Genomic DNA, 12333 nt, shown 5'->3' with positions numbered 1-12333 from the left:
TATGTTCCTATACACACCCTCTCCAAATCTGAATGTCAAATGCCAAAATAACTCTGCCCACCAGGAAACAATTGGAAGCAAAAAATTATGGCAGATATTTTAGGACTAGGTTTCTGATTGCATTGCCTAAGAATAGAAAGGAAAAAAATGAGAGAATGTATTGAAAGTCAAATTAGTAAAGGATTAGGGAGAAAAAGCTGATACAGGAATGCAAAGAATGTTGTACAGCCTTATAGATAATAGAATCTGTATGACTCCTCTGGCTCCCATTGAATCTTACTAAAATTAGAAGACTACTGAATTATGTTTTTTTGAAAAAGTGAACTCACATATTGCTAATACAACTATCCTGGATCATAAACTTTAATCCTATCAGAGAAAAACATTGTATTTAATATTTATTTCCTAAAAGCATTCCAGTAGATAATTTGCCCCCCCCAAAAAAAGCTCATTTAATTTTGGTTCTCATAGTCAAAATTAGGCAGCCTATATACATGTTATGTAAACTAAGTATTTACATAAATATGCACACTTTTCTTTTATATATTTTTATAATGCATCCCAAGCCAAATCACAGCATGGTAACAAAAGTACATCAGAAATATGAAATTAATGATTAGAATAATTCAAAATCTATGACAAATCCAAATAAATTTCTGCTTTGGAAATCTGTCAACTTTCAACTTGACTCACACATTAACATATTTAAGTTGTAATTATGAAGAACTGACAGATACAAAAAACCAAGTGTTGTAATAACAGAGTTCTAGTCCAACCCCCTCCACAGGCAGGAAACCCTATACCAGGGTTCCCCAAACTTGGCAACTTTTACTTGTGGACTTCAACTCCCAGAATTCTGGGAGTTGAAGTCCACAAGTCTTAAAGGTGCCAAGTTTGAAGACCTCTGCCCTATACCATTTCAGACAAATGGTTGTCCAATCTCTTCTTAAAAACCTCCAGGGTTGGAACATCCACAGCTTCCGGAGATAAGTTGTTCCACTGAATAATTGTTCTGTCAGGAAATTTATTCTTAGTCCTATAGGTTGCTTCTCTCCTTGATTAGTTTCCTTCCATTGCTTCTTCAGGTGCTTTGGAGAATTGCTTGACTCTATTCTAGAGTCAAGCTATTCTCCAAAGCACCTGCGGGCAGGACAAGAAGCAATGGATGGAAACTAATCAAGGAGAAAGGCAACCTAGAACTAAGAAGTTTCCTGACAGTTAGAACAATTCATCAGTTGTCTGAAATGGCATAGGGTTTCCTGCCTGTGCAGGGGGTTGGATTAGATTCTAGTCACTAGAAGAACTCCAAGGTCTCTTCTAACTCTGTTATTCTATAACCTAGTTATGTATTTCCAATCCAGGCCAAATAGGAATGTGGTAGAATTCCTATCCTGAAAGCTGTCAGGATCTAGAGTGGAAAAACAAGGTCAAATGAAGCAAGATTCAGAAACCTTCTGATTCTGGGATGATATGATCTTTGGATTTTAATTAGGTTGTGTTTTCTCACCGAGAATAGACCAACAGTTTGGATATCCTCCTTGATTCATAGCTCTTGGTGAAAAAGCAGATGAAGGTCATAGCCAAAAGGGATTGATACAATTTCTTAGATCTTATTGCATTTTGTATTATTTATATTGGTTGTATCAGTTGACTTGTGTACTGCTTATATGTCCTTCAAGACTGAAGCAGCATATAAATTTCATAAATAAATGAATACAATAGATCCTGAAGCCACAACTTGGTATCCTCTTAAATCTTTAAAATGACATATGTCTTTAGAGAGCGTCTATGATGGGGAAGCCTGATCTAAAAAATCCCCTATATGGGCATTTTGCAAGCAGTCAGCAGCATGGACTTTTTTCAATTGGGCTACTTAATAATACAGAAGCCAGGGTTTACATCAAGTCCAAATCCCCTTTCTACTATAGCTCTATAGATGTGCTGGTGAATGCTGGTCAAGGTCTATGGTACATCTTCAAGAATGGAAATTACATAATAACCAAGCATTTCCTGGCCAGTACTGAGTACAGACAATGTTAAATTTCTATAGTTAAGATAAAAAGCTAAAGCCATTTTCAAACAATCAAACTCACTGCCAGTTATTACCTAATGTCAATGCAAATTAGTAAGGGATAAGGCTTAGGAAAAGCAACATATTGGATGATGCTTAAAGCCTACAAAATAAAAAGGCTCTTAAGAATAAATACTGGCTTGGAATCAGGCCAACTGATACTTTCATTTGCCATCTAGAGGTGGCAAAGGCAAGGTAGAAATATTAGAGAGGAAATTAGAGAAGAAAAGCAAGCCAAGAATGATCTCAAATGACTTTCACCTTCATGGCTATTGACTGCAAGAACAAAATCACAGTCTGAAAGGAAAACTTCTAATATCAAATGAATTTGGAAGGAATGATTATTTTGGCCAGCATTAGTTGCAAACTATCAATTTTTAAGCAATTATTACCCCAATTAATCACTCTGGCACCCACATATTCCTTGCAAGTTTTAAAAGGAAATCCCACAAGCATCTCAATGCTTGCTGACTGACTGAATTTGAAATTAAAGTAGCTGTTGAATTTTAACCTATATTATCATGTGTAGTTCTTTAATGTTTCATATATTCCTGGAAAATGCAATTGTTAAGACAAAGATGGTATGTATGTAGATCTTAAGTTAAATCACTACGTATATTGTTTTACTAGAACTAAATCTTGAAAGGCTTCATTTACTATAAACTTTACTTGGAATATTTATATATTTAGTTAATTGGATAGAATATTAGCTTCTAACACCATTATTTCAATTCAAGGATTATAGAGTACTGTTTGTAGAAAACCCATTTTATCCATTTGCTTATGTTAAACTGATATTATGGGATAAGCCAATTAAAATTCATAAAAAGTCTGGTTTTTTGGAACATTTGAATTGATACTGTGATTTATTGAATGATAATGAGATTATATTACTCCAATTGAAGAGAACGTAACAGGGTTGAACTGTGAAGTCAATGATGCTGATGATACTACCAAATCAGGTAACGTCTGCAAACAAATAACTAAGCTCAGAGAGAATAAAGGACATGACAATTTTTATTACATTCTGTGTTATAGAAAAAATACGTTTTTTAAAAACTGGCAATATTTTACAATTTCTGTCACATATTGATTTGAATCAGTGACATTTCTGTTGCAGAGACACCTTATAAGTAATCCTTGACTTATAACAATTCATTTAGTGACTGTTCAAAGTTACAACAGCACTTAATAAAGTAATTTATCACCCTTGTTCACACTTATAACTGTTGCAGCATCCCTATGGTCATATGATCTAAATGCAGCTGCTTGGCAACTGACTCATATTTATGATTGTTGCAGTGTCTCGGGGTCATGTTTTGTGACCTTCTGTAAAGTAAAGTTGCAGGGAAGTCAGATTTACTTAACAACCAGGTTACTAACTTGACAATTCAGTAATTCATTTAACAACTGTGGAAAGAAAAGTCATAAAATGAGGCAGAACTCATTAACAAATGTCTAGCTTAGCAACAGAAATATAGTTGGGGCTCAATTGTGCTCATAAGTCAAGGTCATAAATACCTGTATTTATTAGAAATGATTACTAAATGATATGAGACTAAAAACCCACCATTAGTTGTTATACTTATTGTCAATAAATTAATTCTATATGGAAATATCAAATACTGCCTGGAATAAAGAACTGGAGATCCCCATTTTAACTATACAGTGAGAGATAATCATAATGTATGAAAAAAATTCAATGGATTTAAACTATGATTACTGAAAAAATGTATTTCAAATTTACTTTACATATATTAATCTGACTTGGACAAATATTTTGATATTACCAGATAACCATGTTATTACCTACTGTATACACTGATGGTTAAGACAATAGGAATGGATTTTCCATATCCTCCTTATTTCTAAGAGATTGAAAAGACAGATCATATATAATGACCATTATAATGAAATTATAGATGACCAGGCTGAGCTCAAGGGAGGGGTCAAGGATGTCATCACTCTCCAGTCCCTTCATGCTCTCGAGATCTAAGTTCAGCCCACCTTGAATTCCATTTACTCTTACCAAGAGTCCAAAATGACTGCAAATTCATTTTGACTGTTAGCAATTCCTTCTTGTAAAAAATGAGTTAGCAAGCAATAAACCTGTATTCATTTGAATCATTTTGGCTCCTCATTTTCTGTGCTTGGCAGAAATATAGTCACTCTTCATTGAAATTTTGGACACTAACTAATTTCCAATCCCATTTATTTTACAGTTATTCCATTAACTTTTATTAACTTAGAAACGCCTTTTGCTACTTACTAATTTGATTGTTACTCTTGAAAGCAATGTCCATATGCAAAATGCAGAGAATAAATTGGAACCAGGGACTCATCTCATTATTTGGAAGTGGTATGTGAATGGCGAACACAATGTTATTCGCTTCTATTTGTCTGTTCACAGCTTCATCCAAGTCTCTGAGTTTATTACATTGCTCAGGTCCCCATGGTATAAACCATTTGGTCTTACGATGGTCTTTCTGTAAGTCTATGCACTTTGCCGCCACATAAGGCACAGCAGCAGTAGGGTCTGGAGCTGAAAAACAAACAAACAAAATTCGTACATTAAGCATTTTAGCATTCACAAAATACATAAGAAAAAAAGCCAACTGGATGAATTTGATCAACCACTGTCTCTCAGCCCAATATAACTTACAGGGTTGTTGCGGAAGGGGGGGGCGCAGGACAAAATGAAGGAGCACCATGATAATTACCCTGAGCTCCTGAATGAGACAAGAAATAAATCAAATAAATTTGGCCGTTTACAAAATAGCATTTCTTAAGTATCAAATTACCAAAAAAGTTTCATATAAAACATCAATGTTACAGGATGAAATAAGCAAACTATTCACTGACTGAAATTTCACACTCACCTAGGTAAGATTTCTTGACTTTTCTATTTCTATGAGTGGTGTCAATATACCATAGTCAGCATAATTTGTACATTCAATATAATTTGTTAAATAATGCACAGATAGCTCAATTCACACAAAGCATCAAGCCCCTCAAAGTATCTTGATTTAGTGCAAACTTGGCTCAAGGACCTGGACTAGTAGGCTACAAAAAATGTTGACAGGCAAGTCTCTGCTCTTAGAAGGTTCTGAAAAGGCAAAAGGGAACTGTAAATATCTATCACCTATTATTAGTGACCAAGCTTAGCCAGAAACTGTTAATGACTCAAATATTTTATATATATATATATTTATATATATATTTATTTATCAGCATAAATATAACATATATATATATATATATATATATATATATATATATATATATATATATATATATATATATATATATATATATATATATAAAAGCTCCATCTTTCTCCGTTTATTATTCCTCCGTTTATTATTCCTCCGTTTATTATTCCTACTGATAGAGGCACTCCCGACAACACTGACATGACAAGCTACTGTATATAAACAGAGAACAAACCTAGCTTTCATCTAGCATGAAGATGTTCACTAATTAGGCAACAAAACATCTGCAAGAAGACCACCAAGCTCAGAGAGCACCAAGGGCTCCCTAGACAGATATTCTTGGAATTCAATCTAGTTGCATCAAGGTGAGTGAGACAGCCCTTACCTATGGATCCAATACAACACAATGGTGTGTGTGTGTGCGTATGTGTGTGTGCATATGTGTGTGTGTGTGTGTGTGTGTGTGTCACCTAAGTGATTTAATTTGCTGCTAAATCTATTCAGGTAAAATTTCAGAATCACATAACACAACAGAATAAGGTTGTAGCTTGCCATACAAAATAGCCATGTGATTCTCAAAATGCCAATTATTTCCTACACAGTCTGCTTTTTGTTTTGTCTTATGCACACACTTGTATCACTACTCAATTAGCTGGTCTTTTAACCCTGCTCAATAAGCTCTACATGGGGCTGCCCCTGAAGAGTGTTCGAAGACTTCAACTAGTCCAGAATGCAGCCGCGCGAGTGATTGTGGGTGCGCCTAGGTACACCCACGTTACACCTATCCTCCGCGAGCTGCACTGGCTTCCCATTGGTCTCCGGACACGCTTTAAGGTGCTAGTCGTTACTTTTAAAGCCCTACATGGTATCGGACCTGAGAGACCGCCTCCTGCCAGTTACCTCCCAGAGGCCTATAAGATCGCACAGATTAGGCCTCCTCCGGATTCCATCTGCTGGTCAATGTTGGCTGGTGACCCACCGGGAGAGGGCCTTCTCTGTAGCTGCTCCAGCCCTATGGAACAATCTCCCTGTTGAGATCCGGACCCTTACTACCCTTCCGGCCTTCCGCAAAGCGACCAAGACCTGGCTGTTCCGGCAGGCCTGGGGCTGTTAACTCATCCAGCCCCATCCTAAGTTATGAATGTTGTTGAATTTTTAATTGTTTTTTATTTTTATATCCCCCCCTTCCCTTTTTATTTGTAAGCCACCCTGAGTCTTCCGAGAGTGGGCGGCATACAAGCTAAATAAATAAATAAATAAATAAATAAATAAAATAAATAAGCAGTGACCTGCTCCAATGATCCAAATGAATCTCCCTGGGCCTCTCACCTGCTGGAGATCTCTTCTTGTCTGATAGTGGATTATACAAATTTATTTTACAGTATGATGAACAAGTTCTTAAATATCTGAAGCCAAATCATAGACATCACACTGGGAAAAGATTTTTTCTATCTCTTTCTGTCCTTCACTGAAAAAGATATACTGCCTGTGATTGGCTCAGTTACTAGATTTTATTATTAAATGTTACACCTATACTTCTTTTTCCACTGAAAAAGAATATATATTTTTTAAAAATAGGAATATAACATTGAGGTGTAAGCAGTGGCGTGCGGTGAGGTTTATGGCTGGTGAGGCACTGACACAGTGATGGGTTTCAATTTTTTTTAGACTTGTGGACTTCAACTCCCAGAATTCCACAGCCAGGCATGCTTAGTTCCGATTTAAAGCGACATTTGTTTTTCTCCTTTGCGAAAAAGTTTCCTTCATTCTTTTTCTTCTCCCTCCCCCTTCCTCCCTCTCTCCCTCCCTCCCCCCACTCTCAAACAGACACACACACACAGAGAAGTTGGATTGGACTATCTCTCCTACCCCCTTCCCTCTCTCACTCTCACTCTCAAACAAACACAAACACTGAAGTTGGATTGGAGCCGATCCGAGCCTTTGATTGCAGGCAGAGCCACGTTGCCTTTTCAAAGTTGTAATCAGTGAAGCTGGGCTTATATAGTTTTATCCAGCTGTGTGTGTGTGTGTGTGTGTGTGTGTGTGTGTGTGTGTTTGAAAAGGCAACATGGCTCTGCCTGTTGGGGTGGATTGGCTAGATTTACCGTAAACCCGTAATCCCTCAGGACTGTCATGGTGATGTCTAGATCCCGTAGGGCACCCCTAAAGGAAGATGACTGCAATAACAGGTCATCTAGGTAACATTGGATGCGTACAGGGACCTGCCTCAGGTGCGCTGCCAGCGCTGCCATTACCTTAGTGAATACCCTCGGGGCTGAAGACAGCCCAAAGGGGAGGGCCTGGTATTGATTTTGGTTGATTTGGTTTATTTATTTATTTATAGGCCGCCCTTTTCCCTGAGGGGACTCAGGGCGGCTTACAATCAAAAAAGGAAGGGGGGTGTAGGACAATACCAAAAAGAAATGTGCACAAAGTAAATTAGACAGTAAAACTCAACATTCACTCAACATTCGGGAGGGGCAAAAATAAGATTATCCCCAGGCCTGACGGGCTAGCCAGTTCTTGAGGGCTGTGCGGAAGGCCTGGACGGTGGTGAGGGTACGAATCTCCACGGGGAGATTGTTCCATAGTGTCGGAGCCGCAACAGAGAAGGCTCTCCTCCGAGTAGTCGCCAGTCGGCACTGACTGGCGGATGGAATACGGAGGAGGCCAACTCTATGCGATCTGATGGGACGCAGGGAGGTGATTGGCAGAAGGCGGTCTCTCAAATAGCCAGATCCACTACCATGGAGCGCTTTATAGGTGGTGAGTAGGACCTTGAAGTGCACCCGGAGATCAACAGGTAGCCAGTGCAGCTCACGGAGGATCGGTGTTATGTGGGCGAACCGTGGTGCGCCCACGATCACTCGCGCGGCCGCATTCTGGACTAGCTGAAGTCTTCGGATGCTCTTCAAGGGCAGCCCCATGTAGAGCACATTACAGTATTCCAGCCTAGAGATCACAAGGGCTCGAGTGACTGTTGTGAGGGCCTCCCGATTCAGGTAGGGCCGCAACTGGCGCACCAGGCGAACCTGGGCAAATGCCCCCCTGGTCACAGCTGAGAGATGGTGGTCAAAAGTTAGCTGTGAATCCAGGAGGACTCCCAAGTTGCGGGCCCTTTCTGAGGGGTGTAAATTTTGTCCCCCCAGCCTGAGTGATGGTACGTTGGTCAAATTTTTGGGAGGGAAACACAACAGCCACTCGGTCTTGTCTGGGTTGAGTATCAGCTTGTTTGCTCTCATCCAGTCTTTAACGGCTTCCAGACCCCGGTTCATCACGTCCACCGCTTCATTGAGTTGGCACGGGGCGGACAGATACAACTGTGTATCGTCCGCATATTGGTGGTATTTTATCCCGTGCCTTCGGATGATCTCGCCCAGCGGTTTCATGTAAATGTTAAATAGTAGGGGGGATAAGACCGACCCCTGCGGCACCCCATAAGTTAGGGGCCTCAGGGACGATCTCTGCCCCCCCACCAACACCGACTGCGACCTGTCCGAGAGATAGGAGGAGAACCACTGCAAGACAGTGCCGCCCACCCCTATCTCCCGCAGTCGTCGCAGAAGGATACCATGGTCGATGGTATCGAAAGCCGCTGAGAGGTCCAGGAGAACTAGGATGGAAGCATGGCCTCCATCCCTAGCTCTCCAGAGATCATCAGTCAATGCGACCAAAGCGGTTTCTGTGCTGTAACCGGGTCTGAAGCCAGACTGGAAGGGGTCAAGATAGTAGCTTCCTCCAAGGTACGCTGAAGCTGGAGAGCCACCACCTTCTCAACAACCTTCCCTACAAAGGGGAGGTTGGAGACTGGACGATAGTTATTAAGAACAGCTGGATCCAGAGACGGCTTCTTCAGGAGGGGTCTTACCACCGCTGTCTTAAGCGCGGTGGGAAAGTACCCCTCCCGAAGAGAAGCGGTAACAACCGCCTGGATCCAGCCTCGTGTCACCTCACTGCTGTTGGCAACCAGCCAGGAGGGACACGGGTCCAGTATGCAGGTGGAGGCACTCACAGCTCGCATAGCCTTGTCCACATCCCCAGAGGCAACTTCCTGAAACTCAACCCAGAGATGGTTTGCCAAGTTTTCTCCTTGTGTCTCGGCTGGATCTACTGGGGTGGAGTCCAGGTCCGCTCGAAACCGGGCAACTTTGTCCGCCAAGAACTGGACATACTCCTCAGCCTTACCCTGTAAGGAGTCCCCCGTCTCCCTCCTATTTAGGAGGGAGCGGGTTATCCTAAACAGGGCGGCTGGGCGGGACTCGGCGGACGCTACCAAGGAGGCAATGTATGTTCTTTTTGTTGTTCTTAAGGTCCGAATATACTCCTTGGTGCATGCTGTTAAAAGTGCCCGTTTCGACTCGGACCTATCGGACCTCCACGAGTGCTCATGGGACACCACATTGATAGTGGTGTCCCATGTAGCAAAACCTGCGGTGTTCCTGGGCAATGGGAATGTGCAGGTAGGCCTCTGTGAGGTCTATGGAGGTGAGAAAGTCTCCCTGCCTAACCCCCTCCAGGATAGAGTGCAGAGAGTGCATCTTGAACCTCCTATAACGAATGGAATGGTTCAGACGTTTCAGATCAAGGATCGCTCTCCAGCCCCCCGAGGCCTTGGGGATGACAAAAAGAATAGAGTAGTGCCCCTGACCCTGTTGCTCTGGAGGCATCAGCTGGATCGCCCTGATCTCCAACAGGTGTTGGATGGCCTCCTGCATCAACAACCTCTGGGTCGGGTTCTTTGAAACCAGGCATATCCGGAAGAAGCTTGGGGGACTGGAAAGGAATTTGAGTGAAAGGCCATGCCTGATGGTCTGCTGCACCCACTTTTCAAAGGAGGTGAGGTCCCAGCGGTCGGCAAAGTGCATTAAGCACCCCCCAATGGGGAGAGCGTTGGGCCTAGCTTTAATTTTTGCGGAAGGAGTGCCCCCGCCTCCTCCACCCCCTCGAAAGGGTCGCTTCTGCTGCCTGCCTCTCTGCTGCCTGTCTGGGTACCTCTGCCTAGCAGAGAATCCCCCCGGTACTGCCTGTTCCCAGAGAACTCTGCCTCTGATCTCCTAAAGGAATCTTGATCCTGAAAGAAGGACCCAGAGTCTTGACCCCGGGAGTAGGAGTGTCTGGGGTATGGAGCCGTCCCGAAGCTGCCTTTCTTCTGGGCAGGACCTTCCTCTTGTCCTTGTTCTTGATCAGGAAAGGCTCCAGAGCCGGACCAAAGAGGGAATCCCCTGTGAAGGGGGCAAAGCCAGGCGCCACTTGTGATGAACCTCTGCCTGCCAATGCCGTAGCCACAGCAGCCTGCGTTTCACCACCGATGATGCGATCACCCTGGAAGCAAACCTGGCTGCAGCTAAGGTGGCATATGATGAAAACTGGATGGCTGCCACCAGCTTGTTGATGTCCTGATGTGACCGGACATCTGCTATAGGGGTGCGTTGCTGTAGCTCCTGCAGCCACAGCAAGGATGATCTGTTGATGAAGGAGGCTATGGTAGCTGCTTTCACTGCCCAGGCAGCTGCTTGATGACCCCTCTGCAAGGTGAAGTCCGCCTTCTTGTCCTCCGACTTCAAGGCATCCTCTGGCTCCCCAGGCATATTGGTGGATGTATGGAGAGCCACGACCAGAGGATCAATCGAGGGCTGCGCTAGCAGCTTAGTCAACTCTTGGTCCACATTAAAGAACACCCTGTCTGAAGAGGAGGGTGAGGGACCAGTAGTAGAAGATGCCCATTGGCACCTTACCAGGTTGAGAAAGGTCTTGGGTGCAGGGACGGTGTCCGGCTCGATGGCCTGCTCATTGAAGATGTTCTCCACTGAGAAGCCCTGGTGTTGAGATGGGACCTCTGCTACCCTGCTGCCTAGCTTGGCTGTTGTCTTGGCCTTGAAGAGCCGGGACTTAAACAGTGAGGGCTGGAACAACCTGGTGAATGTAGGTTTAGGGGGAGGCATGCCTTCATCCTCTGACAGCTTGTCCTCCCTGATCTCGCCTTCCTCACTTTCCATGTTGCTGCCAGAGTTGCCATGGATGACTCTGCTTAACTGTTTAAAAAATTCTCTAAAAAACGCCTTCTAGAGGAGGCAAGAGAACCACGTGCCTCATCTACATAAGGAATTTTTTGGCTTTTAACCCTTGATTAACTCTGCTCGAGTGATCATAAAATCAGACTTTAGAGGCTTTTTTTAAACAGTTAAGCACTAAGCAGAGCCATCCACTGTGACTCTGGCAGCAACTAGCTCAGCCTTTTTCCTTTTACATTTTTTTTCTTTTCATGATGACAGTGGTGAGGCTCTGCCTCCCCTGCCTGCATGTCACTGACATGAATGCTCGCAGCGCACGCATGTCTTACCATCCAGCAATGCCTCTGCGATGCTCCAGCTGCTTGGTGGAGCATTGCGTAGGCGCTGCACGCGCCGTGCACGTAAACACCAAAGAGTTTAAAGACAGGTAAGGAGCGCGGGCGGGCACCATACTGGAATGGTACCCAGTGCTCCGGGCAGGCTCAGATATGCCCGTACCAGGCCGTACCACCTGCAACCCACCACTGCTATAGATCCTTAAGAGTAAGATGTTTGACTTTTTACACCTGACTTTGACAACATGAGTGAAGACAGATCACTGATTATTGACTGAAATAAAACTGAATTGACAGCCAATGCTGCCTTAGAAACTGGGGTGACTTTCACCCTTCCTTCCCATTCCCATTCAGTTTAGAAACTGTTGGGTTCTGGGTGGGGAATTTTTTCTTAAAAGAGAGTTGTTCTGCAGTCTTAAAAGAGGCAGTGGTTACCCATTTATGGCATGGAGCTGGGTTATTTGAAAGACTGCTGAGGACTCGCTCTGCTTTTGTCCACCCATCCATTTGGTCTGACTGAAATTATGCCATTCGGTGGGGCCCAGGATGAGAGTATTTTCTGTTCTCTTGGCCACATTGATCTATTTCAAGGCATTGCCACCAGCCCTGGGAATTTGTAGGTATGGCCTAGTCCTTGCAATTGTTGAATTGTTATTGGAAATTGAGTTTTTATTCCAGCCGTGGATCATCATACACGTTGCTAT

General features: G+C 43.0%; 1 protein-coding gene across 1 annotated transcript in view; it reads right to left on the bottom strand.

The window, feature by feature from the left end:
* WLS (Wnt ligand secretion mediator) overlaps positions 1-12333 on the bottom strand; it is a 48888-nt gene that overhangs the window by 29024 nt on the left and 7531 nt on the right. The window contains exon 2 of the mRNA XM_032218231.1: positions 4341-4613. Coding sequence (XP_032074122.1) covers positions 4341-4613 — 273 coding nt within the window. The remainder of the gene's footprint in view (positions 1-4340; positions 4614-12333) is intronic.

Source organism: Thamnophis elegans, chromosome 5, assembly GCF_009769535.1.
Source record: "Thamnophis elegans isolate rThaEle1 chromosome 5, rThaEle1.pri, whole genome shotgun sequence".
In the NCBI taxonomy this organism is placed as follows: domain Eukaryota; kingdom Metazoa; phylum Chordata; class Lepidosauria; order Squamata; family Colubridae; genus Thamnophis; species Thamnophis elegans.
This window is presented reverse-complemented; position numbering and strand designations above follow the sequence as displayed.